The sequence below is a fragment of the Neodiprion virginianus genome, chromosome 2 (assembly GCF_021901495.1).
Source record: "Neodiprion virginianus isolate iyNeoVirg1 chromosome 2, iyNeoVirg1.1, whole genome shotgun sequence".
Taxonomy (NCBI): domain Eukaryota; kingdom Metazoa; phylum Arthropoda; class Insecta; order Hymenoptera; family Diprionidae; genus Neodiprion; species Neodiprion virginianus.
In genome coordinates, this window is record NC_060878.1 from 813974 (window position 1) to 840131 (window position 26158).

The following is a 26158-nucleotide window of genomic DNA, read 5'->3' on the forward strand; positions in this document are numbered from 1 at the left end:
TAGATAACAATAAGAATTTCATTATGATATTAGAATATTACAACTATTTCGCTTAGCTATGATACTATTCATCTTTACAATTCGTAGTAGCAGTTCTTCCGCGTCGTTTCAAAGAGCGGATAAAAATCGTTTCCAAAAAGAAGTGACTAATACAAATATTACCGGGTGTGAGCTTCTGCGGAAGGTTATTAAAACATAATTATAAACAGTGAATTTAGTATCGTGACACGCGTATCTTAGTTTTAAGGCTTTCGCCAAAGCTTGAATACGTGATTGGTTCAATAGCATTATTTCAAAATATTCCGCTGTGCGCGATGACAAACGATTTCTTTTATTGATTATTTACATATGGTGAAAACGAATAAGTAGGTACCAGGTTACAGTTTTTGAATATTGACGAAAGGATTGCGACGACGCCATTGCAGGGTCGTTAGGCGCGAGAATAATAATTTACTTTACATATATGCTTGTAAATTATAATTGCCTGGACAGTTGCCAAGGCTAAACATACCAGTATCGGTGCGCTGTGAGCAACTTTTTTTTACCTCTTTCCACTTTTGTAAGGAGTGTCAAAATTACGCGTTATTTAGGTTTGCTGATCACGATTCGCAAATATTTACTTCAAATTTTTACCGATTACCTATTTACACATAAGTTCTAAAAAATTCCTGTCTGATGTTCAACTTTTTTATTCGAGGCATATTATCGTTTAAAAGTACATAAAATTGTCATCATTTTTTCTCACCAGTCAAATGCTTTAAGCTTCATGCCGCGTTAAGAATATTTAAAATTTGAACCAAAGAATACCGTTACCCCGATTTAGGATTCACACAAAGTAAATAAAAATATCAATAAATACTGTAAATCTTATCGATACTATAAATACCATCAGACTCATACGTTCTTCCATTGTCAGCCGTCTGAACCCTCATTTAGATCGTTCCGGGGGAATTTTCAAATCGTCAAGCAATACACGTTTCTTTCTAACGGTACCAATAATGTCATTGAGACGAACGATAGTTCGAATTTGTTTGTAATCGTGGTCTCCGTTCGTTAGTTGAGCAGATCACTTAGTTAGCAACCGTAACTAAGACAAGGATTGTTCTTATCAACGTAACAAACATCTCGAAGTGGCACTTACCGACAGTCGATAAAAACAGCCCCACGAACCGCCGGCAAGGTAGAGCGCAGCCGGTGACGTAACATGGACGTAACGCGCCGCCTCCACGATTCAGCCTTCGCTCTGCGCGTGCGGAACGGGGGCCAGCAGGCTACGAGTTTACGGAAAAAATAATCTGGGCGTCAAGCGAGTCAGTTAGGTCCGAGACCGTACAGGATACACCACGTGTCTCGGGTGCGTCGAGTATCGGCCCAAACGCGCTCGCTTCAACAAGGTACGGGAAAGAAAAATAGGCAGAAAAATAAGAGAAACAAGACGAGCGGGAAATTTGAAAACGCGGAAAAATTCGATTGGGAGTCAAGATGGGATCTAAGGTAAAGTGAACGTCATCAGCCCGCTGTCAATTAAAATTAAACCTGATACAGACACCGAATTCTACACTCCAATGTGTACAGCGTATTGATCCGGTAACTTACAGGTACGGAACATACGTGCAGTAATTCGCAACAAGCTACCGCGATTTATTGCGCAGATCATTATCTCCGTTAAACGGGCTCACAATCAAGTGATGTTGTGCGGCGCTTGATCCTTACGAGCGAAAAATATTTGTTTATCTTCAAGATTTGCCAGATATAAGGTATAATCAGTGAAGTTGCTACGTCCGCACGCGACCTTCCGGTATAAGCAGAGCAGACGACGGGATGTAAAAAAATTGAAAATAAAAAAGCAACGGAGATTGATGGGAGTATCTTTGAATGGTGAAAAGTTGACGAAAAAATGGTATTGGAATATTGTCAAAGCCTGTGATTGATGCGCGGATAAACTTGTTTTTTAAAGAGACAATTTATTATTCGCCACTGGACGTAAGTGATTAAATTTCTTGCAAACGCCGCTGCGAGTGATTGAAATACGAGACGATGTGCAATTAAGTTTGTGTCATTTGAAGATCAGGCTGTGACAAGATAAAATTCACCATTTCTTTTTCTTGCTTGCATTCTTTCGTTACATAACTACGTTATAACCCGAAGATCCGTGAACGAATTTGAATAATCGTAAAGATGGAGTTCAACTTCAACATCAATAAGCTCCTGCCGAAGAAAATCAACAAGATATCGCAAAGCCTGATGCTCGAGGAGTTTAGGGGTGATCGTCGCGAGTTTGCGTAAGTATAATGTGTAAACAATGTTGAAGATGATACAGTACGTCTCTGTAGCCAGTTTAATTTCGATCAGGCGAGATTAAAAGTGAAAGGCAAAATTCCTGTTGACCAGTTTTCTAGACAAGAGATTGTTGTTAATTATACATCGAACCTAAGCTTCAAACGTTCTGAAACTTTTGGAATTCAGCATGTGTATTATATTATTGCGGTAAAGAATCAATTACTATTAATCGATTCGATTGAATCTACATATGCTAAAAGTTGTTCAATTTTCCATAAGAAATATATGACCTTTCCATCTTGTTAAATCGAAGTTTTCCTTTCGACTTACTGAATCGAAAAATAAAACGTAGCTCTACCTTCGGCTGTAAGATACGGCATGCGTCAAATAATAACAGTCGGTTTATTTACATGTCCGAAAAATCTTGGATCCATTTAACCGCACTTCACACTCCGGAAACTGCTTGCTATTATATGCGCGTAGTTACATCAGTTAAACCCTACAAATCAGGGTGAATGAGACCGTTTGATCGATATTAGACCCCCTCCCCACCGAGCACTTGCCCATCACGCTGGTCCGTGCTTATTGTCTCCGTTTTTTCCTCTCTTCTCTCATTACGCCTCGAACAATCGGGCCAACTTTCACTCGCAACGACTTCGGTTGATCTTATGTCGTTCAATTTGATGCATCGATGTATTTATCCATTGCGCGAATTTTTACTGCCTTTAGTTACGGTTTTCAAACTTCCTTTCTATGAAAATAATACTTACGCCTTCGATGAATAATTATCCTTGCATAATACAGGATGAAACGTGTATAACAATAATATGTAATAAATCGTCTTGTAAGTCTTAAATCACGCATATTAAAACACCACTGGTATGTTACGATATTCATGATGAAACAAATTAGCCCCTCAGAGGCGTGAATCACACGCAATAATGATGTGAAAATTGCTATTAGGTACAACGAATTTTTACAGAAATTGCAAAAGTTTTCATATATATACATTTCAATTTTTTTTTACGGTATTGTAGATACGCATAGTTAGTAAAAAGGACTAGTTTTTATGGAAATCTATAATTTTGTGCGAATATATACATTTTCTTTTTATAAAAAACTATGTTACATATTTACAATTTTTTACGAAAATACGTAATGTTCCAATATCTGAAAAAAATCGCTGAAAATCTTATAAATTCTTTTTCACCAGAGTACTTCATTTCTCTCCATCCTAGTGTCCTTGAAGAATATCTGATTCTGATGAAAACTTTATATTTACTTTTGCAGACAACGAAATTCTATGCATATCAGTATTACTATTATAAAGCGTAAAATGACTGTGCGCTGTTGATTTTCTGAATTCTTCTTATAGTCAGACCACGCTGCTGCTGCTGGTGCTGCTGATGCTTATGCTTATTGCACGTATGTACATACATACGGATGACATATACATGCAGACACAGACAAATATGGGTTCACGTTCACAGAATTACGCAAAGGTCGCTTGAACCGCGCGTCTGACCATGAAAATTTTCTCTACTCGTTTCGCGGTGCCCGTTCCCTAGCACTCGATTCTTTACTACTTGACGTGGGCGAAAGACGCGATCGGCCTCGTAGGCGCAAAGCGCGGACTATACCAAAATCATCGAAACTCCATACCCAGGGTGGCCACAAATTTTTGAGAGAAGAAATTTCACAACATTTCCAGCTTTTCCAGGACCAAAAATCCAGTTTTCCCTGACATTTTCCCAGTTCTAGTAAGTTACTAAAACCTAAATCGTTCAGCTTATTAATTCTATGTTCGGTTCAAATTCAATTCGAATTGAAGAAAAATATAATTATAAAAAAAAGTGAAAAAGAAGTCAATTTGTCACCTCAAAAAATCATTTCTAATTACCATAATAGAAAATTGACAACTGAAATTTTCCGTTTTTTCCCACGACCAAATTAAAAATCCCCTGACATTTCCAGGGTTTCCAACTTTTCCAGTTGTGTGGCCATCCTGATATCACAATTTTCCCGAGTTATCATTCCTCATTGGCGATGTTTCATCGTTAATTGTTTGAAATAATTTTCCCCATCTTTTCCGTCATCCAAGCGATACACGTGAACCCAAACGCAACAACGACAAAATTTATTACTCCAAATTGCACAGTAAATTTTGTTTAACCCTGAGCCGATCGACGAATTCATCTGACAGTCCCTTGAAACGCGTGAAAAGTGAATTACGACCGAGGCAATCAACGATCAGACACGCTCAATGAGAAGCTCGTGACGTCATACAGTGATCGAGTGACACGGCGATCACGTTTGTGACGAGGGATAGACTCTCGTTATCTCTAAGTGTTCGTTGAATATCTATTTGTGTGCCTCATATGGTCATGTAACTGCCCGTAAACAGCTCATCATACATGCTTTTCAATAAAACGTACTCAAGAGTTGCAGGCTTTTAATTTCGTTATTCAAATTTTTCGTCCGTACCTTTTAACTCTTTCCTTTTTAAAATTTCCATGTCCTAGCCTTATCACAGTTTATTTACGACTTCAAACGATCTTCATTACTTCGTATAACACCAAAAACCCCCGAGTAACGAATTCTGATCGAAATCATCGAATTTTGATAGTTTTTCGATTTTAGATCCGCCAAATTGGATCCGCCATCTTGGATCCACCGTCTTGGATTTAATAATGATCAAATTCCTACTTCAGATTCGTAAATATTGAGTTGAAAAATGTATAACTGAAAGGGTTGACTCTAACTTCCTGCAGACCTCCTGAATTGGAGCTTCCAGCTTCCATAAATCAAAATATATGTCGGCGCAACTCGCGGTCGCGTGTTCCGGCTGATTAGGCATGAGGACCTGGAAGGGTGAATCCCAATTAAGCGATCTGATAACTTTCTCGCATTGTAATCAGCCGCAGAAGCACGTCAGTGACACGAAGTAATGAATTTAAACCGCACGCAATTCGCACCTACTAATCGCTGCTTGCTTAATCGTGAGCGATGACAGGAACTGGCAATCATAATCATGAACCACGATATGTTGTGCGTCGTTATAATGGTAATTGTTTGCTTTCAGGGAATGCCAGAAACAACTCACCAGGGTTCTCGACGACATGGGCGAGGCCTCGGCGAAAGCTCAGGGCCTCAGCAAGACCATCACCAGCGCCCAAAAGCTCAGGGATACGGATCATTTGGTCTACCTTCTCGTCGACAGCGAAGCCAATCAGTAATTGATATTATATATTGTATTCTTTGTTCCCGCATCTGCATTATACCAATATTTCTATCATGCGTAAGCTCTTTATCTCGGATAAATTTTTATTACAACTATATTTTAGGGTGGATCATTTTTAAACGTTTTGTTTTTTAAAGTGCCACTCGAAAAATTTGTGACAGATACTGAAGAAAAAATTGTCGTAAAACCTGGAGGAGGTAGAAAAGTATTTAGAGGTCGCTACCAATCATTGTAATATTTTTTATTTATTTTTATCTGTACACCTTACGGACTTGTATATATTAATCGCGATCCAATTAATCTTGTTCCTTAAAGCCTTAAAAACAAAACTTGAACCTTGAAAAAAAAAAAAAATTTAAGTTAAAAAATGAACCATCCGAAACATATCTCTGAATTTCGCGTCACTGTTTCTGACGACGAAAATAGAAAAGCTCGAGGACTTCCTGCAGTTCGGTTTAAGTGAATTTATAGAGGCGCAGCGGGGCGATTCTCGGGTAAAGAAGGCAAAGGGCGGGTGAGCTTTTTCTCGGATCAATGTTGGATGCGGCGGACGTCCTGCCGGGTTGAGGCGGGTTTAGACTGCGGCACTTCGTGCTTGCAGGATTAACGAGCGGCTTCCGCAAGTAGGGTGAAAAACGCCGTCCCGTCTACTGCACATTTCATTGAAACTCGAATAATCGTTCGATTTGCGTCTCGCGATCCCGCAAAATGTTATCATATATAAGCTACAGTGGCATGATGAATTTTCTTTGAAATTTTACAGGGGCAAAGGGTCCGTGGTTGGGCTTCTGAAGACAGGTTCGAAGAATCTCTTCATGTTCGACGAGACGGGGTTGCATTATCAGCTTCAGCCACGTTGCGTGCTCGATTTTTACGTCCACGAATCCCGGCAGCGAACTGGCTGCGGTAATCTTCTGTATCAGCACATGCTTGCCGTGTGTATAAACTTTTATTATCCAGAGCTTTATTGCCGAAGCGTGCCGACCTCTAGGCTCCAGCTTAGGTTATAATATACCTTATATATTCGCACTTAGCGGTGCAAAGTGCACAACGTACCGTATAATCAGGGTAAGGCTGAAATTCCAAATTTGAGAAGCCCGAAAGACCAAATTCCGAATTTATTCGTGGCGAAACTTAAAGTGAAGAGATCAAATTTTGACCACACATCAAAGCTTCGAATGGTCCGAAACCCGACTCTCAAAGTTCCGAAAGTGGGAAAATAAAAAAATTAAAAACTGAGGCATCAAAATTCTGATCGATCGAAGAAATTCAGTTCTGTGAATTTCTGGCTTGGTGAAATTTTATCACTTTGAACTTTCTTTCTTTTGGATTCTCGATATTTTTACATTATTTTCGGTTTTTCTGATTTTTACACCCATTCGTCGAGTAAACTACGCCGTCTGAGTATATTTCAACTTCCTGGATTTTTACTCTATCGAAACTTTATTTTTCGTAACTTTGCTCTATCGTAACTTGAATTTTCGGAATCTTGCATTTCGAAACTTTGAGCCGTCGGCTTTCCGACCATTCGGAACTTTGTCGTTTCTTCAAAGTTTGATTTCTTTACTTCAAGTTTCGCCACCAAATAATTCGGAATTGGGCATTTACAAAACTTATCAAATTCGGAGCATTAACTCTGCCCCTATAATTTGGTATCTCGGTTTTGTTTTCGTAGACAAATGTGTTGGTCTAGTGTTCTAATTTGTTTATAAAATAAATCAAAATGGTTTACAGCGAATAAGTTGAATTGAAATCGAATCAAAGTTCCACTTCCTAAAATACTGAAATTGTAATGCAAACTCGACATCACTTGTAGAAAAATCGTTCTGAATTTAGATAAACGAACGCATTTTTTAAGCCGACCAATTTAATCCTGAATTTTCTCGCTTGCATGCCAAACATGTTTGCCGGTGTACGGTGGGTACAGTGCGCATCTGTGCCCACATACTTGTCTAAATATAGGTATGCACGTTGGATACATGTATATAGATAGATATCGTGGTAATTCCGTCGGAAGTCAGTTCAATTTTTTTTTTTTTTCCATTCTTTTTTGTCGTTGTTTTTTTAATCTCAGTGTGTGGTTTCTCGTCGGACGCTCGCAGTTTGCGGAAAAACGGTACTAATTACTAAAGAAATTATATCGACTATAGAATTCAGAGGACGAAAGTTCCACTTCAGATGCTTCTCTTCTTGTTATACGTATATTTCCATTTTTCCAGGAGGAGAAAATCACCCCTTTAAAACTCGCCATTGACAGACCTTCGGAAAAACTTCTAGCTTTTCTTCGAAAGCATTACGGTCTCACCAGAATCATTCCACAGAATAACAAATTCGTTGTGTTTCACGGATTCTTCGACGATGGTGAGTTAAGACGTGTATTATATTTTAAAAATGACACAGTCAGACATTTGATTTTGTAAGACGTAAAGTTGAAAACAAGTAGAAATAAAAATTTGACTTGCAAAAAAAACGACAGGAGAGGTTAGCTATTTCGCTGAATATGTACCGCCTTAGACGTAATTATTCAGTCCGGAGTAATTGCGCGTTTATGCACGAACTAGTTTTCTTCATAAAGTTTCTACACCGCTGCAGAATGCACTCGTCTTTAAGTATATCCAACTGCCACAGCTGACCTGTTAGCAATTTACCTGATTCAAAGGAAAATTTTTCACCCGTTAATAAAGTAACTTTTAAGATTCTGAAAATAGTGTAAATAATTTCCCTGAACGTAGACGTTGCACAGAGAAATTTTATAGTCAAACAAGTTTAAGTCGTCTTGTTTATAACAATTATCATCTATCGACAAATGCTGATTTAATTTCTTATGCCTCGCATATTCTCTCGGAAATTGAATAAGAAACATAAAAATTGAACCTTGACATGATCGGAATAGTTCGAATCACATTCAATGGTGATTAGAATGATATTGTTAAAATATTATATGTATAAAATACAGCGCAGTTCGATATTCGATGTCTCAAGTTTATTCAAGCACGTGAGACAGGTTTAAAATCGGTCAATGCTAGACGCACGTGGCTAATTGGTATGTGAAGGCGTTGAGCAAACTGGATGAGCTGAACCTTATAAAATGCAGTAGTAACGTAATTCCAACATGTCGAGGCCGTAGCGCATGTCTTGCTGGTTTCCCAACGTAAATACCGTGCGATTTCACACTAGTATCAAACTTCGCTAAATTTTTTCATACACAGAAGTTCAAGACACTAGGATCAGCAGGTATGGCTTATCCCCTGGGAAAGCGTTCGACAGCCCTTCGCCCAACAACAACAGCAACGACTCCAGGTTCGCATACAAGAGAATAATATATTGTATAACAAGGAGGCAAACTCGGTCTTTTCGAGCCGAGCGTAAGTTTGCAATACGAGTCGTAGGTGAACCGAAGACGAATATTGCAAATACGCGAGGCGACAAGACCGTCGCCTCCTTGTTGCACACGATTCTTTATACAACAAGAGTGTGTTCCACGTTTTTTTCCGAAGCCCAAAATTGAGGTTAGGGTCACGTAATGTCAGATTTGTTCGCTACAGCGCATGCGCGGAGTACAGAAAAGACGACTTTCGACGCCTAGGACTTAAAAGTGGTTTTTTCAATACTCCGCGCATGCGCATTCGCACTCACTCGACCGTCATGGAAACGGTTACTTTGTGTACGGAAAACACGCATGGAAAAACGCGTAAAAAATGCTCGCGTTTTATAAACGAATCTTTCTTAAAAGATCAGTGGAAACGTGAGGCTGATGAGTGAATTAAGTTTTATTCGGTTTACAGTGTAAATGGATCGGGTTCCAGGAGTTCGTATGGAAGATACGCCGCGGCTCGTCCAGTATGTTCCATGGGTAACGTAAGTGATCCTCGTCCGGTGATCAATCCTCGAACTTTCCCCCCCACTTATTGCCTCACGTTTTACCCCTCCTAATTACAGATCATACACAATACGGCTGTCTTGGGACAACCAGCTGAGCGAACAGGGTGAGTGACCCTGTAATGAGTTACTAAATACCTTCATCTATGCGCGTAGATGTGTAGAAAAAATCGGGACACGCAGGCGCACAAGTTCCTCTCAACTCTGTCGTTGTTCCTGTTATTATTTATTATGCAAATCAGCATCGTGAAAATTTTTTAAAAAGCAACAAGTCGTATTCTGTGAGACGGTTTGAGTTCTGATCAGGAAATTTTTAGTGCATAGCAAACTACAATCGAGCTACAAATTTCTCCATAATAAATATCTAAAACCTCAAATGGATTTGAACAGCTCTCGCTGAATCCTGTAGATAGTCTCGATCAATCAAGACTTCGCGCAAGTCTGTATATTATGACATTTTAAACATAATTTTAACTCCGATATATATAACTGTGATACTGACACTTGTATAATTATTGCGCTGTCCGGCGGTTATTTTTATCCATATACAACTAGGTACACAAGTCATAATGTACAGCGATCAGGAAAAATTACATGCATCATATATATGTATAATAATTTGGCCTCTTTTGCGCTTCGTGGCAAAGTGAAAATAGATTTTAGCACATATCGCAATACTCTTAAGGTTGTGTCGGCCGAGTTATTTTATTAATTCATTTTTTTTTTTCTTGTCTATATTTTTCTAGCAACTCGTGCATTTTTTGTACATGCAGTATATCGTAGTTTTATAAGTATAGATTGCATTATGCATGCGTGTGAGTATTGAATGACAAATTAGGATGTTTTTCACACTTCGATATTCTCAATTATTATTTTCCTCATCTGATTGTGATATAACGACTCAATTTTCCATAATTGAGTTCAAGTTTTCGTGACGATTACAACAGTCGCGTTATTAGTTGGTTTTTCTTTTTTTTTTTTTTTCCTTTTTGTCTTTAGGCTTTTATTTATTAATGCACATGTATAATTCAACTTCTGTATTATATAGTGCGATAGTTGAATTTATTTATTTAAAAAAGAATGTAATATAATTATATACATCATTATAATTTCTTTTCGTTTCGTTTCTTTTCACCCGTAAATAATAGTGTGTAATGTAGACGCTATAGCACCGCAACTACACTGATTTTAACAATACGAGTTTAAAAGTACGATTAATTACGTTTGTTTTTCTTTTATTCTGATTCACACAATTTTTACCTTGCACGTGGGAAAAAATTTCCATTAACACAGAGATAATTAAGAACGAGGATAGGATAATCATCAAAAATCGAGTGTTCTGAAAATTAGATGAGCTCAAGTTTTCGATCTCGTTCGATTTCACATTTATTCTTTTCTTTAAAAACTTTATTTGTATTCGTTCTCTCATTCTAAACTGGCGTCTCGGTCGGCTCGGTTCGCGATATTTATGTGAGACGAATCGAGATGAAGAGCCAAATTTTCCAGCAGCGTCTTCTCTCCCTCGTTTTCGGCCCCGAAACTGGAGCGACCGCGCTCCTTGTCCCTCTACTCTGAGGAGGAACAGAAACAGCGAACCACCGAAATCTCAACAGTTCCAACACCGGCGTTACCGGAACACCAGCCAACCCCCTTCGTCCCGATTATGCTCGAGGCGGAGCGGGCAGAGAGGGAAAGAAACGCCTCTGTAAAGACGTCGCCTTCGCCGTCTTGCGCCCAGGAGGTCGGAGGCAGCGAAGCGGCTCATCTCGACCTGAAATTCTATCACTCCCCTCTCTGGTAGAGAGATGCAGTGAGATTCAGCTGAGACGTGCAGCCGTATTTAAGAATAAACCATATACCAATTTCGTTTAAGTAGAAGAATAAAAATCACTCGTGACATGAATTTTCGACACTGAAAATTCGTTATTCTGGTTGTGAATTCGGCACAAAATTTAGAAGATAATTGTTTGTGTCAAATAAATTATAGGCATTTTATTGTGGGCTAATAAATTCTAAACGTTCGTATCAAATCAAAATGGCCGACGTTTGCACTCCACTTACGGTTTTAGTTTTACTTTACAATCAATTCTACAACTCGAAAATCATCGCGCCACGTTTAACGTCAAAGAAAATAACGGCAAGAAGAGTTTGGTTGTGATCATACCGTCAATGAGTGACCTGAAGACGTAAAATTCAGCTTTAAAAATTGACTTGTACTGGTATCAATACTCACTCCGAAAGGAACGCAGAAAAAATGCAATAAAATGAGATCCGCATCACCAAAAATGTCTGATAAAGAAATAAGTTCTAAAATTCCGAATCACAATCTTGTATCTTGAATTCAAAGATAATAATCGTGGTATCAGTTATACCTACTCCACGCACAACTGATTTTATCCGAAAAACGGTACGTAGATTAAAACCACGAGACGAGTCGGAATTTATCTTTTACCAATCAATTGCAGCTAAGCTTTTTTTAGTATTGTTTTTAGGGTAAAATATTGCTCGGAATCAATTATAGATAAGAAATGGATGCTTGAAGCTTTTTTTAACGCGAGCTATATAGACCTCCATAGATGAACCTGTATAGCTACATAGATTCATATAGGTAGATTCACTGCAATTATTGAGGCTATACTAGCACGCGACGTATGTACACTAGACCATGATATAGCGCAGCACCGTATATTAATGAGATAGCGAACTACGTATTATCATTCGAATACATAGCTTAATACATACCTTGAAGAAAAATTTAGGAACAATAGATAACCGAATACGATTAGAACAATGGTAATTATCACCCCGGTCTGATATTCTCTGTAGAAAAAAAAAATCATTCCTAATCCGTTCAAATGAAAGCTTGATATTATTCATGATTTTTTTTTTTTTTTTGTTTTTTTTTCGAAATTGGGTTTTGCAGGAAAATTATATCCAACCGTGGATTGTTCTTCCAAGATTATAAAAATTATGTGTAATGGCGTCTTATAGCAGATTAGCTTCAGCAATGGCTCTGAAGACCGCCTACTCTACTCCAAATTGGTAATACTAAGTTTTAAATTGGAATAATATTACATATGCTATGAATTAATTACCGCAAATAATTGTATATTTTTTTTCTTATTTTACTGCTGATGATTAGATACGTTTAATGAAGAGGTAATCTTGAAACGCGGGTGTCGACACGTTCATTTTGGTTCAACAGTATGTTAAAACCTCTATATATATGTAATACGTAGTGTAATGTCCGACGTGATGTAAAGGCAATGAAATAAAATAAAGGTGTTTGTAGTAATAATAATATTATTAACAGCAATAATTGTATTAACATTTTCAAATTCGTTCTTACGTAAATATCATAAGTAAAATACGATTTGAAGAAAAAAGTAAAATGGTTTATAAAAAATATTTATCAGTGGTGTTTAAAATTCACGTTTTCGTTCTTACTTTCATCTTAGTAAAGAAACCTCTTCGGAAGATGAAAGAGAATCGATCTCAGCCGATAATAAATGAAAGCCTTGTATACTAGGCTAAGAATCAAGTTCCTCTCATCCTTCAATAATAATTAATGTCCACAATATTATGACTAAACTTGAAATTTCTCATATTCACAGCAACAAACGTTCAATCGGTTACTTAATAATAATCACAGTACATTGGAGAAGGCTTAGCCATTAAATAATTCAGCTTTGAGAAATGGAAAAAAAAATTAATAGTATATACACATTAACGTAGAAATCGATTGATTGCTGACAAAAATAAATTCATAGCAACCATGCGTATAAATTCTTTTCTTCGTTGTTCTTTCTGTGAGCTATTTATTTATTTTTTTCTCATACGTGATATTCACCACCCTCTAATTTCTCATCAGAAATCCAAGATACTAGAGAAACGCAGGTATCGTGGTCAAGATAAATAAGACCAATGAAAAATCCTTCGACAAACCCTAAAAATACCCCAGCTAAGATGTCTAACAAGTAATGTCTCTCAAGCAAGACTCTTGACAGACAAACGCAAACCATCCACGCTAACATAGGAAGCCGAAATATCCAATTTACTGGCCACAAATTGAAAAAGAAGTAAACAACATACATTGAACGAGATGCGTGACCAGAAGGGAAGGAAAACTTGTCTGGCCCCATGGCGAATGGGTCGTCATTGAAGGCTGGACGACGCCGACGTGTCAAAGCTTTTATCAGCGCGACGACAACTATGTCCAAAAGTAATCCTACAACGATAAATAAAAGTAAACATAAAAATTTAAGAACAAACAGTGCAGTTATAACTCGACAAGAATTTCCAATATTTCATGATGTTTAGGTGAATTTTTTAAACGTATATTATGAATTCACTTGAAAATAATGAGCTTACCTATCATGAAGTTGACCTGCATCTGGTATAAGCTGCTGCTGTTCAATAGCCAAACAAAAGCTAACCAGGAGGCTATCCAAGGTACACCGTGGCAGGAAACCTGGAAAATTTTATTAAATAAATTGTAAAAAATGTTTAACAGTGATATCGTACCAGTAATAAACGCAGCTCATCAATGTGAAGTTGTATGCATCTGAAGTTATTGTACTGACCTCAAGCATCTTGTAGTGAACTTTAACCTGTCTAAAAGGCATGAAATTGTCCATAGTATTGATAAAAAGCTTTGTGAGGTAGGCATCGCTGGCTAAAATTTTTCTGAGCAGCATCGGAACCTCCCGTTTTTCGCTTCTCTGTAACAATTAAGTATAGGTATTTTATCGGGTGTAAAAACTTAGAATTTTGAAGCAATTTTCTTGACCGTTATTACAAATTAGAGGAAAAACTGTATAATTCAAAAGCTCGTTACGATTATTTGACACTCGGCGAAGAAATTATTTTTGAGGTTATAGTAAGTTCGAAATGAATAGAAGCTCTGGGTAGCAATTATCGTAACGTTTTGATAATTACCTTAGCCATGGTGCCCAATTCGATTACGTACTTCCAAAGTAGCGAATTTTACCCCAAAGACACGTTTCAAGCCAAAGGGACGGATTCGTTGATCGGTCTTATTTCGATTCTGTGAATTCTGTAACACATTCATTTAATGAATCACCTGTAGAAATATTTACAATACATTGCATGTATATCTCTACGAATTCAATGCAAATAACGTGGAAATAGCCTACCATCCGGTCTGAAGTTCGTCAACTATGCGCAAAAGAACAATGCGCATGCCAGCGTACGTGAACAGTACGCAAATACTAAGGCGTCTACTACTAATAACAGCAACGCTAACGGTAAGTAAGAAGCCTGCACTGACCTTCTGCACTTGAGCCGAAATCACGGTCTTACATACAAGACGGTGGCCGAAATTAAACTAACGGGTCACCTGAGTGATAGCCTATCAGAAAGAGATTCAGTCACGTGGTTCTGTCACTTTGACCAATGACATACGCAGTGAACCACGTGATTCGTTAGTTCCCTTGAGGCTATGAGACGCTAGCTGCTATCCATGTTCCATCCGTATTCCGTCAGACGCCGTTGACTCACATTGACTGAATTGTGGGGACGCCAGACGAACGGACATACGCATTTGTTTTTAGTAAAAGTGTTTACAACGATTTTGACTGTTAATTGAGTTGAAAATAAAATGCCTAAAGTCGTATCCCGAAGTATAATATGTTCCGACACGAAGGATCAAGAGGAATACAGCGAAGAAAAACCACTTCATATTTACTACTGCCTTTGTGGACAGATGACTTTGATTTTAGGTTAGTACACGCATCTACGGTGAACGTGTAGAACATAATAATAATTAATGGTAATATTTATCGTGAACGAATCACGATGGTAAAAATTCACAGATTGCCCGATTGAAAAACTGCCTTTGAGGAAACGAGACGGTTCCCGAGTGATAGACGGCAGTAAACATGCCCACAAAATAACCAGCGAACTGGACGAGATTGTGTACCTCAAACGAACCGACACATATGAAAAGCAACACAGACACAAATGCAAAAAGTATGTATCATGTTCTATTCGCAATGTAATTAAATAAATGTATAGAACAAAATTTTAATGCTATCTAAATTTTGAACAGATGCGGTCTCTTGCTTTACTACAAACACGAGGCACAATCGAACACTGTTTTTATAGTGAAAGGGGCGGTAATAAAAAGCTCTGGGGAAGGTCCTATGACAGACATATATAATCAAGTAGCCATTGAAAAGCCCAAGAAAATCATGGTCACAAAACACACAAAGAATATGGGCAAGTTTAGCTCAGTTACAGTTTCAACCATTGACGAGGAAGAGGATGAAATTGAAGCTGTAAGTAACATAAATTAAAAATGTATAACGCATCGATCAATAATCTGATCCAATTTTTTGTAATACAGAGAGAAGTTGCTGATTCGTACGCTAATAACGCGCGTATAATAGAAAAACAGCTTGAAAGAAAGGGCGTGAATAAACGAAAAGCTATGCCGCTACCTGAAGTGGAACCCAAAAGAACAAGGCCAAGAGGTACACTGCTAGATATTTAATTTAATTCAGTTTAATGAAGTTCCTATGTATTTTGTAAAATATGGGTTCTGTGGAGCTATATACGTGGCGCGTTATGCTTGAGTGATGCAACAAGGATTAAACGTTATATTGAAATATTTATTTAACATTACATAAAAGTAAATATTTTTAAAATATATATAAATGACTAGATACAAATATTGCATAGTAAAAATGTACATTGCAAAATATAGAGATAAGATATTGAATAAATAAATACAATTAACAATTAAAATTAATTTATATTTGTTTTTATAAAAAAAAACAAAAAAATTGAAACAAGAAAAAACAGTACATCCAGCTTCAAGACTAAACTATCTAGTATCGGAATTAATTTTCTGATCTCGTTATAGAATGGCAATCGTTCAGAGAACAGCAGAATCATATTCTTTCATACAATAAATAATAATAGTCGTAATATTGCAATGTTTTACAAGATAATTTGCAGATTACAACTTGCTTACATATTCATTACTAAAACACTAACAGGAAAATCTAACTGATTGTAAAGCAAATTGCATATAACTGGCCATTTTATGTACTCGCTTACAAAGCCACAGGACATGTAAAGTATGTAATATTTTTATAACGCGAACAGTGGCACGTCTGCTTGCCTGTGTAAAGATTTTTCAAATATCTCCACACACGATTGCATCAGTGATGAACGAATATACCAAATATTAATAATCTCAATATCCATAAATAGATGAACACATACGCACGTAGAGGTAATTAACTTAATGTCCGATTTACTGATATGTATGTAAAAAAAACAGAATGGCATAATGGAAACGATTGATAAATAAATATTTGATCGCGAAACTCGAGCATCGAGTTTTTGGAATGAGTAAACAATCAAACATATGGAATAATTCTGTTAAAAAACAAAACATGCAAAGTAATAATCCGCTATCACAAAATATTGAGAATCTTCGATCACGTAATACTGATTAATGCATAAGAACCATACACATCATACTAAACGCGTTCAATGTATGTAATCACTAATGCAATCAGCACATATAAATAATAAGTTAACATTTACACACTAGCTTCTGACGATTTGATATCTGACTTTTTAAGTATCGAGGGCTCGTCCTTTAAAAATGTTCCAGATCTGGAACCGACAGTTGGTTGTTTCACTGCCTCACCATTATGGCACGTAGTTTTATTCTTATCGTCGACCATTTTGCTGGTCGTTTTTTTATTCCCAACTATTCCGGACTTATTAGCTCTAACCGCACCATTTGATTTTGGTGATAACTTCTTTGGACTCTCGACGGTCGGTTGATTAGAGAGAGTCCCTTTCCTCTCTTTTCTTAAATTACTAGCACCTGATAACTGTAGAGTAGCTTGCCTTGCTGTCGATCGACTTCCAGTGGTAGTTTGCACAACTCTCCCAGGGATGTCTGGGGTTTTTGCCGCGTCTAATAGGTTCCTTCGCAAACTGGGAGATCCGTGATATGGTGTAACTGGAAGTGCTCTGTTCCTACTGGCGGCAGTTGAGCTCTCAATTGATCTGGGAGCCCGTCGTACTATTGTCAACGGACTTTTGTGCTGTATTGGAGGAGATGTTTTCTTAACACCACGTTCCCGAGTTTGACTTCTGTTCATGCTTCTGTTCCCCAAGGTTGGTGAGAGTTTGCTTGAAACTGTCGATTTTGGTGTGCCAGTCACCTCAGTCATCAAGCTATCGGTAGACATGGATGTGTCCATTTTCGTCATCGTTTTCTTTACCACAGGTTTCTTTTTTGCTTCAGCTAACGAATCTATCGACAAGCCTATCTCGGTCTCCTTCTGTTTGAGCAAAGGTGACTCTGGACGTGTTATACCGCAACTTTTACTCGTTGGATCTTTTCTGTTACTCGCCTTGTCGGCGTTTGAATCGGCAAGACTGTCGGAGGAGAGAGCTTTTACATCTTTCTTTATCGGTAGCTTCATCTTTGCAGCTGCCTTTTTATCCACGGCACGTTTCATCGCAGGACTAGATGTTCGTGAAGAATCCGAGGATGATATCAAATTCTTACGACGGTGCTGTATCATTTTTTCAGGTGGCGCCTGAGGAGCTACCTCTTTTGCGACAGACTTGTTTCGTGGCTCCAGATACCTAGGTTTTACCTGGAATGATGCAACATGATCGAGTAATTGAAGAAATCGTTTCATCATTTTTAGAGATCCGATATAACCTTACCTCGATTTTATTTGGCCAGGACCGCGGTCTGCTGTTGATTTCACTTGCGATCAATTTCTCATGTGGTAGTTTTCGATCTAGTGGATCTGTCTTGGGCTTGCTCAGAGGAATTTTCTTCGTTTGTGGCGCAGGCGGTGCAACTTGCTTCAAGGTTTTATCATTATGCTCAGACATCACCATTTTAACTTTCCTCAGTTCCACACTGCGGCTTGCCGATGTTCGGCTAGAGGTTGCTCTTGGCTCCTGGAAAACATTTGATATTACAATTTCAAGTAGAACATATTTACGCGTTTCATTATTCGATCTTAAAACCTGCCTTCAAGAAATTTGAATGCCGAGATTGACGCTTGGATGTTTCATGGGGTAAAATAACTAGACAAGCTAATTCTTGTATCCTTCTTCGCAGTTCCAAATCCATTTTCAACCACATTGTCGACCTTGCAGCCCTCGGAGCTTCCCGCACCAAACATTTCTCTACATGGCTATGGATTTTTTTCAAAAATTCGATGAACTGCTGAGCCCATTTCCGCTCCAACGGTATATCTTCGGATTGTGCTGTGAGTAGCATCTTGTGCAGCTTGGCATAACTTTTGCAAGCCTGTTCCGGAGGCAGGCGGTCTGCAGCTGCCAAGATGTTATCTTCCAGACGACTTATGTTCCAGCTGAACTCACGACCAAGTGCTTGAAACTTTTCATTGCCCAACAAGCCAGAAAAATTATCTGACAAGAATTTAACCGAGGTTTCCAGGAGATTGGAAACCAGTCTGAAAACAGGCTCTGCCCAACGGACGTTTGGCAATGTCGCCAAAAGCTTGTCACAGTCCATCATAGTCTGGAGGACGTTATCTGTAGACTGAGGTCGTTTACATCAGTAAGATCATATAATAATTTTTTCGAATGCTTGCTTTCTATGCCATGAACCATCTAATTACCATGTGTACGATGTGCTGATGGTAACATTTGTCCATGAGTTCACGGGGCAGGGTAGCAAACGCTTTGCATGGCCATATGCGTACAAAATGTCTGGTTATCCAACGAAGAGATTTCCGATATACCTCGTCCAGTCCGTATGCAGCAGCTAACGGCATACACTCTAGTACTCCAACAGCGCAAATCTGACATGGCTAGAGAAAAGAATACCTTGTTAATTAACGCTGAAAAACCCTGAGGTTTCCCCAATAATATGTTTGAAATTTACCTTGTGAAACAGATGGCAGTACTTCACTTTAAGCGTGTAACTAATCACTTCCTTCAGCCCCTCCAAGCACAACATATCTGCCAACGTTGCCAATTCCACGATACTTATCGTTTCTGGTATGTTACTTTCCCCGCTATATATGTGGCATAAGGCAAAGTGTACGGAATTGTAAGAATATCTGCAAGCAATCACAGTTTGTCCATTTAACATTCGTTCCAAAGTATCAATCAGGTTGCAAAACAGAAGTCAAGCTACCTCCTCAGCAAATTAAACTAGATTTTATCCTCACCAAGGATCTCTTTTGCTTACCCTTGAAGCGCAATCACATTTCCAGCACTTTCGACCCATCCGCCGCTAAGTATAGCTGCAAAGTATTGGCAGCGGGAGCTCAATATGCACTTATGAGCTCTTATTCGGCGTCCCGAAACGTCTATTGTTACGTCAGGATTAATTTCCTCCAGAAACATGCGCAACAGATCTTCGCCCAGTCTGTTGTACGGTTTAGTTCCTACCAAACTTGATGTTTCCGTCTCCTCTGTGCTACCTTCTTAATTATTCAAAGTTCGATTATTAATATAAAATGACCAAGTATTGTACTTAAAGCATTTGAAGATATGCCAGAAGAGATTACCTACCAGCTCCGGATCGACCCATGCTGCTTTGCATACTGCTGAGATCAGATTCTGATATAACACCTTCGCCATCTCCATCATTGCCTAAATCATCCAAGGGAGATTTTTGCTTCGGAGGCAAAGAAGTCGTCATGGCAGAGGCAAACTTCCCTCGCGATACATTTCTCAATGGACCAGTTGATCTGGACATGACAAGTTTACTTTCGATCCAAGAGGTTTCAGGAATGCTGGTGCTCATACGGTACGTGACCCTTTCATCCTTTGTATTAATTATGTCAGAGGTATGAAATCGCACAGGAGTTTTATCCAGGTCTGAAAGACGAACGAAACTAGAGCCTGATGGATTGGATGGTGCAGATTTATTCCCATGTGGACCTTGATCAAACATCTTTTCCTCTCTTTTGGTACTTGTCGCAGATCGGGAATGATGTCCAACTAATTTCACAGCTCCGCAATCATGGTTAGTCAGTTCGGATTCAATTTTTTTTATCTTTGCATTTAGAGATTTTTGGGTTTCGAATATTTTGTACCCAACAGGCGGCACCGTTTGAGATTTATTTGAAGGTTTTTGCTCCTCTGCATTCATCATTTCTGAAAGTTCTGAGTCATGATGATCGCTCCTTGGTGACGGCCCACTTCCACTACCACTACTAATGTCGAATGTTTCACTCTTACGAGTATGATCAGGACCGTCGGTACTCTCAGTTCCAGTTTTATCCCACACAGATACCTCGGAATATTCCTCTTCGTACGCCTTAGTTTCGGCATCAAAATTTTCGGTGACTTCTGTCGAAATTAATTCCTGGTAATCGTGCTGCTTAACAGAGGCTCTTAATTCTTCGTTAAATATTTCAATATGCGAATTAGGCGGAGTATCACGATTGTCGTACTCGAATACATCCTCTGTCGATGTGTCCATGTTACGACTGTTGTTATCCTGCTCTTGCAGTCGCTTGGTGGAATTCAATCCGTTCAAGGTATCGGCCCGAGCAGCCTCGCTCAGCGAGTGGCTAGAGTTACTCGTTTTTGTCTGATTCTTTCTCAAGTCCCCGCGATCCACGGACAGGCTGTGAGCCCGCTTGTGTTCCTTGCGATAAACAGCTTCTTTGCCGATATGTCCATTACCATTTGCCGTGCCACCTTTGTCTACGTTCCAAGAATGTCGCTTGAAAGCAGGTCTTGAAGATGACAAGGTTCGTCGTCTAACCACCGGAGAATCAGATTCAATGAACATGAAAATGCTCTGTTTATTTTGCTCTCTTGAACCTTTTTGGTCAGTAGAAGACTGATCTTTTTCACTGCTACTGCCATTCTCATCAGAATTACCATTGTTTGGTTTTGCCTTTTCAATTATAGCCGCGTTTTCCGAATTGAAAGACTTACTAGCAGCCGAGGTACTTTCTTCATCGATAGTTTTCTCCCTCAGTTCCGTTTTAGTGTTATGTGTAATGCACTTACCATTAGAAGTTTTAGAATCATTCAGATCTATGAACATAGAAAAAATATTTCTTTTATCACATCCTCGGCTCACATTTTGCCCTGCATTGCGTGCTGTTACATGAACATCTTTCTTTTCTGTCGGTGAAACCTTACTTTTCTCAGATATATCAATGAAAAACTCGCAGTAGCTTTTTCCATTTCCATTTTGCTCTCCACATTGGTCTCTCAGTTTCGATTTTGGTTGAGATTCAGCTTTCTCAGAAGTTGTAAGAGATTCCCCACAACTTTCTGCTTCATTCAAGTCAATGAAAAAACCTAAGCTCCCCAATCTCTCAGGAGATTTAAATTTCTTTTCATTCTTCTGCATACTCTCAACATTTGACAAACTCTGTGACATTGTTTCCTGCATCTTATCACTTCCCACTAACTCAACATCCTCTTTTACTGGATTACGCATGTCGACAACCCATGATGTCATTGAACTGCACATCCTTACTGGTTTTACTTTCACCTCAGGTTCGTCCATGAGAACCGAACCACCAGAAACTATTGGCGTTGATTCGGTCTTTCGTCTTACAATCGGACTGTCTGTTACCTTCGAGTAGTCAGTGGCAGCTGCACCCCCTGAAACAATTGGCGTTGTTTCGTCACATTTAGACCGCTTTGGTACTTCTATAGCCTTTGTACTCTCCCTTGTCTCAGGTACAAGAGGCTGGTTACTAATACTTTCTTCGCTGTTCAGAGATATGCTTTTTTCAGCACAGAAACTACTTGATAACTCCTGCATATTTCTGCAGTCTTGACTATCGAGTGAGGCAATGGAAACCACTGCACATGTCACAATAGTTGGCTGTCTCATGTCTAGACACACATCAACTGGTTTTATCCAAGTATCGTCCATTACTGGTACATCAGAGCAGGAATCACCATCTACACGATGTCCCGAGTATTGAGGGATCGAATTCTGAAAAACAAGACTACCCTGACGTCTTTCATATTCTTGCCTGAGGATAGAAAGTTTTTCATCGTTCGGATCTAATTCAAATGTGTTTCTCCTGATGAGAGAAGGTCGTCTCGGTTCTATTGCCTCAGTCTCTTCTGTAACAACGTTCTTCTCTTGCTCAACTGGATCTTTCGAAACAGCTTCCAAAAGGACTCCAGATTCCTCGCACCGATTTGGTTTGTTATTACTGATCCCTCTGCTGTTGTCTGGGCAGGGAGATGCTCTTGCGCTTTCCCCACTGTCTGCTTCTTTAATTTCTACTACTAGAGTTTCTTTTTCAGTACTTTTCTCCTTCTCGCTATCCGCTTTATCGTCGGAAGTCGAATCCAACCGTTTCACTTTACGCAATTCGATCAGTGGCTCCAGTCGCTCTGTTAACTTCAGTTCCTTTTCAAACTCGGCAACTTTCTCATGGCCGCTTTGAAAACTCGACAATCGTCTTGTTCCAGTCAATCGATGATGCTGCTCTTCAGGTTGGAATCTCTGATTCTCATCATCATTCGAATTACGATTCACGCAGCTGGGAATGTACGAAGGAATTCTACTACCCAAATCACGTTCATGCAAATTATCGACTATGGCAACTTCCTCTTCATCATTTAAGCTCGAAGCATCGATAAAATAATAACTACTTGTACTGGAGGAGCTCTTTTTAATCGGTAGATCATTTGAGTGGGACAGTTCATGTCGCAACTCTTCCATTGTCATGCTCCTGGCCTCAGGATTAGGATTAAGTTTCTCATCATCTTGTTTGTTGAAACTCTCGTATTTCTGCAATGCCTTTTCAGGATCAGAATTAAGCGGTGACATGTTAACAGGATCAATAAACTCGAACGATTCCGTTGGAACAAATGAATTTGTTTTCTCATTTTCGTCAGTTTCAGATTCGGATTCGTAGAAAGGATCATCAAGCACGTGATTTTCATAACTGGATATCTCTAGTTCTGCCCGCTCTTGAAGTTTTTGAGCATTTTCATCCGATGACCCAGAAGAATCAAGCTCCCTCAAGTTACCCCCGCACTGCGGTTCAATTCTTACAAATGAACAGGTTGCGTCAGAGCCGATGATATCAGCACCATGCTTTTTTTCCAACAATCTCGCAGACTTATCTGTATAACTAGTTGTGTTGTCGATATTTAAAGCATTTGTATGCTGTTCGTTCAACGATATCTTGTTACATTCCTCGGCACCAGAGCCTCTGAGTGTGACTTTGTTAGAATCTTCATCCGTTGAAAAGTCACCTGTAGCATGAGATTCGTCCAAATCTGGACCTGATGTTTCTGAAACGCTATTGTCACGTGGGCTAACAGACCCCGTCTCCAGTCCAGAGTCAGCCATGTCCGAAGATGTGGGACTCACATCTACTGTTGCATTTCTATAGCAACGCCCAAAATTCGTTTTTATATCACTCGTATTCCACAGACAATTATCGTAGCTCAATTTCCTGCTGAAGCTATCTCGCTCTGCACATTCTTCAGACTGCAATGTATCCGATATTAGCTGAACCAGTGTTAGCTCTTCTTGTGACGGATCAGAATTAGTATAGAGAAGTCTGCAAGAGCGGGTGAACAATAATTAATACAGGCAATGATTTCATAAGAAGTTTACATTGATTTTTAGTTGTTTCAGTAGAAAATTTTCACACGTTATATAAAATAAAGTGCAATGCAGCATGCAATAAAAAATCGATGTGTGAGGCTAGAGAAAAGTGCTGGAAATTCTGAGAACACCGAACACAAGAAAAAACGATAGAACCACCAATACCTCAAAAAATTCTCAATGTGGCGAAATTTTCCAGGAACATCAAGCGCACATTTCACCAAACTACTATCGTATACAAAGTACGGCTCTAGAAGGTGATAAAAATGTGGCGATCTTGTCCTGACAATGCACTGGTTGGTTCGTATTACCTTACAGTCGATCAATATTTCAAGATCTGAATGAAGAGAGTCTGTGAATATTCTGCGTAATAAAAACAAAAATACATTTAAGGTTGAACAAATGAGTTTCATATTGAAGCAGGTTTATATTTAATATAGATGACCAAGGTGTACCTTTGAATGTGCTCGTGGAGAATGTTTATGTTTTTCAATCGTGTTCTTACAGTTTCTATTCTTTGGCGTTGCTTGAATGTTTCTGTGACGACGGGTGGCTCAGACGTGTGGCGAGGATATAAATGGGAATTGTAAAGCTGTGGATTTACTTTCTCTAAACGTCCGCCTTGTCTGTACCTGCCGCTGCCTCCAGCCATGAGGCATCTCTATTGTATCATGTATTCCCACCTTGAACGATAATTTTTTTTTGCAATAAATACGTGCTTGCCCTTTCAATCAGCTGATCTTTAAGGGAGTGCCCTAGTCGATTTTGACGTGGACATATACATTTCTAAATATCAAAGTCCAAGGACCTCGAACGCGAAAAAGGGTTTAACAGCCCCATTCTATACGCAATTCTGAACAAAAACACACCGACACATTTTCATTTGCTGCAGAAATAAATAATTCTACGAATTTACTATTGCGATTTCGTAGAATTCATGTCATTTGTTTATTTCTGCGTCAAATGAAAATGTATCGGAATGTTTTTGTTCAGATTTGCACATAGAATGGGGCTGTTAAGCCCTTTTTAGCGTTTGACATACGTAGACTTCGATATTTGGAGATATATACATCAACGTCGAAACCGGCCAGAGCACCTCCTTAATCAGGATTGATATTGAAGTTTAACGAAGTAACAATGATACAAGTACAAGTATATGCATGTGTACATCTCCTAGGCAGGAGTCTCGTGAATAAAATAAATATATAAATAAGGTGTGACGACTGCGCGAATGTAAATCGCGGTATGTGCGTGACGACGATGGGTTCGTCAGGGTCGCGCAATTACTCGCAGTATGAAGGAATCCGATAATTAATATTCAACCAGCACGCAGCACGCGGCTGAGCAGAAGACACTGAAAACATACTACATACATACATACGAAGATACATGCATACACACCTTTTTTCGCCGATCTCCTTAGCTGTCAGCTGCCCCACTTCGTTCTACATGCGATCAAAGCTGTTCAACGCGGTGTTAACGCAATGCAGAAATGTAAAAGGCGACGGGTGACGGGTGCGGTAGTTTGACATGACAATAATTGTTGTTTGTTTTAATTATTATCACAAGTTAACGCTGAGGCAGCCGGATCCGTCGTAAATAAATTCATCTTTCAATTATTTATAGTACTGGACGCGTCAACTAATCTACCTATTCCCTAACTTTGCCGACGAACATATTTGTACTTTTTTCTTTGCAATATATTATTGACCGAATATACTGATTCCACACTTCGTTGGCGTCTGGCATTATATTATCCCAACATCGGCAGGTGCATCTCGATTAAACCGCGATTAAAGGGATCCCCATACGAACACGCACTATTATCACGTACTACTATTTTCATTAGATTCCTTTGTATGTTTATTTAAAGCCTGATGGTGACACCGAGTGCAATTAGATTGGGTGCTTCGTTTATTTTTTAATTTATTTTTTATCCATGAGAGAGCTCGAAAAGACCTCCTCCGTCGACTTTCAAGTCCGGCAGAAATATCTATAAAAATGGCCGTGCTGTCTATCTGTCTGTCAGTTTGTCTGTCCTTTTTCACCGTGTTCAATCGCCCGCAGATTCGTCCTAATCTCGTAGTAGTTCCAGAAATTGCCATTTGATGGCGTCAAGTCGTAACCAGGCCGCACGTATCTTCACTCCTTCCTAAATAAGT

The 26158-nt window shown here is 38.9% G+C and overlaps 4 protein-coding genes across 12 annotated transcripts; 2 read left to right on the forward strand and 2 right to left on the reverse strand.

Moving 5' to 3' along the window:
- Nucleotides 1–1296: 1296 nt before the first annotated feature.
- On the forward strand, nucleotides 1297–13097 carry LOC124299075 (alpha-tubulin N-acetyltransferase 1-like). 2 transcript variants are annotated; one of them, XM_046751984.1, is made up of 9 exons: nucleotides 1297–1494; nucleotides 1599–2282; nucleotides 5363–5512; nucleotides 6285–6456; nucleotides 7741–7882; nucleotides 8731–8821; nucleotides 9307–9379; nucleotides 9461–9507; nucleotides 10907–13097. In XM_046751984.1, the coding sequence occupies exons 2-9, from the start codon at nucleotides 2179–2181 to the stop codon at nucleotides 11199–11201; spliced, it is 1074 nt and encodes a 357-aa protein (XP_046607940.1). In that variant the 5' UTR covers nucleotides 1297–1494; nucleotides 1599–2178; the 3' UTR covers nucleotides 11202–13097. The 2 variants fall into 2 exon arrangements, with proteins under 2 accessions (XP_046607940.1, XP_046607941.1); XM_046751985.1 differs by having other exon boundaries at nucleotides 1297–2282; nucleotides 10910–13097.
- Nucleotides 12686–14821, reverse strand: LOC124299078 (phospholipid phosphatase 6). Of its 3 annotated transcripts, XM_046751993.1 has the most exons (5): nucleotides 14691–14821; nucleotides 14339–14456; nucleotides 13984–14121; nucleotides 13772–13871; nucleotides 12686–13628 (listed from the first exon to the last, which is right to left on the reverse strand). In XM_046751993.1, exons 2-5 carry the CDS (start codon nucleotides 14345–14347, stop codon nucleotides 13234–13236), a joined length of 642 nt encoding a protein of 213 aa, XP_046607949.1. In that variant the 5' UTR covers nucleotides 14348–14456; nucleotides 14691–14821; the 3' UTR covers nucleotides 12686–13233. The 3 variants fall into 3 exon arrangements, with proteins under 3 accessions (XP_046607949.1, XP_046607948.1, XP_046607950.1); XM_046751992.1 differs by lacking the exon at nucleotides 14691–14821 and having other exon boundaries at nucleotides 14339–14544; XM_046751994.1 differs by lacking the exons at nucleotides 14339–14456; nucleotides 14691–14821 and adding an exon at nucleotides 14222–14272.
- A 65-nt stretch (nucleotides 14822–14886) lies between these two features.
- On the forward strand, nucleotides 14887–16693 carry LOC124299077 (STING ER exit protein). Its single transcript, XM_046751991.1, has 4 exons — nucleotides 14887–15141; nucleotides 15235–15391; nucleotides 15471–15699; nucleotides 15768–16693. The coding sequence occupies exons 1-4, from the start codon at nucleotides 15021–15023 to the stop codon at nucleotides 15912–15914; spliced, it is 654 nt and encodes a 217-aa protein (XP_046607947.1). The 5' UTR covers nucleotides 14887–15020; the 3' UTR covers nucleotides 15915–16693.
- LOC124299073 (uncharacterized) lies at nucleotides 16012–26143 on the reverse strand. Of its 6 annotated transcripts, none has more exons than XM_046751982.1 (10): nucleotides 25398–26143; nucleotides 24452–24679; nucleotides 24162–24359; nucleotides 19958–23949; nucleotides 19632–19866; nucleotides 19323–19500; nucleotides 19057–19248; nucleotides 18441–18977; nucleotides 18125–18367; nucleotides 16012–18051 (listed from the first exon to the last, which is right to left on the reverse strand). In XM_046751982.1, exons 2-10 carry the CDS (start codon nucleotides 24646–24648, stop codon nucleotides 16975–16977), a joined length of 6849 nt encoding a protein of 2282 aa, XP_046607938.1. In that variant the 5' UTR covers nucleotides 24649–24679; nucleotides 25398–26143; the 3' UTR covers nucleotides 16012–16974. The 6 variants fall into 6 exon arrangements, with proteins under 6 accessions (XP_046607938.1, XP_046607934.1, XP_046607935.1 ...); XM_046751978.1 differs by having other exon boundaries at nucleotides 19632–19869; XM_046751979.1 differs by lacking the exon at nucleotides 25398–26143 and adding an exon at nucleotides 25147–25295 and having other exon boundaries at nucleotides 19632–19869.
- Between the last annotated feature and the right edge of the window lie 15 nt (nucleotides 26144–26158).

Excerpts from the sequence above, each read along its gene's own strand:
- LOC124299075 (XM_046751984.1), top strand. The coding sequence starts at position 2,179 with ATGGAGTTCAACTTCAACATCAATAAGCTCCTGCCGAAGAAAATCAAC. Across the intron at positions 7,883-8,730 it reads TCACGGATTCTTCGACGATG|AAGTTCAAGACACTAGGATC; the intron begins GTGAGTTAAGAC and ends TTTCATACACAG. Across the intron at positions 9,380-9,460 it reads CAGTATGTTCCATGGGTAAC|ATCATACACAATACGGCTGT; the intron begins GTAAGTGATCCT and ends TCCTAATTACAG.
- LOC124299078 (XM_046751993.1), bottom strand. Across the intron at positions 13,872-13,983 it reads TTCACTACAAGATGCTTGAG|GTTTCCTGCCACGGTGTACC; the intron begins GTCAGTACAATA and ends AAAATTTTCCAG. Across the intron at positions 13,629-13,771 it reads GCAGGTCAACTTCATGATAG|GATTACTTTTGGACATAGTT; the intron begins GTAAGCTCATTA and ends TTATCGTTGTAG.
- LOC124299077 (XM_046751991.1), top strand. The coding sequence starts at position 15,021 with ATGCCTAAAGTCGTATCCCGAAGTATAATATGTTCCGACACGAAGGAT. Across the intron at positions 15,392-15,470 it reads CACAGACACAAATGCAAAAA|ATGCGGTCTCTTGCTTTACT; the intron begins GTATGTATCATG and ends AATTTTGAACAG. Across the intron at positions 15,700-15,767 it reads AAGAGGATGAAATTGAAGCT|AGAGAAGTTGCTGATTCGTA; the intron begins GTAAGTAACATA and ends TTTGTAATACAG.
- LOC124299073 (XM_046751978.1), bottom strand. The coding sequence starts at position 24,648 with ATGGCTGGAGGCAGCGGCAGGTACAGACAAGGCGGACGTTTAGAGAAA. Across the intron at positions 18,978-19,056 it reads ATCAGCACATCGTACACATG|TCTACAGATAACGTCCTCCA; the intron begins GTAATTAGATGG and ends AAACGACCTCAG. Across the intron at positions 18,052-18,124 it reads CCTGGCCAAATAAAATCGAG|GTAAAACCTAGGTATCTGGA; the intron begins GTAAGGTTATAT and ends GCATCATTCCAG.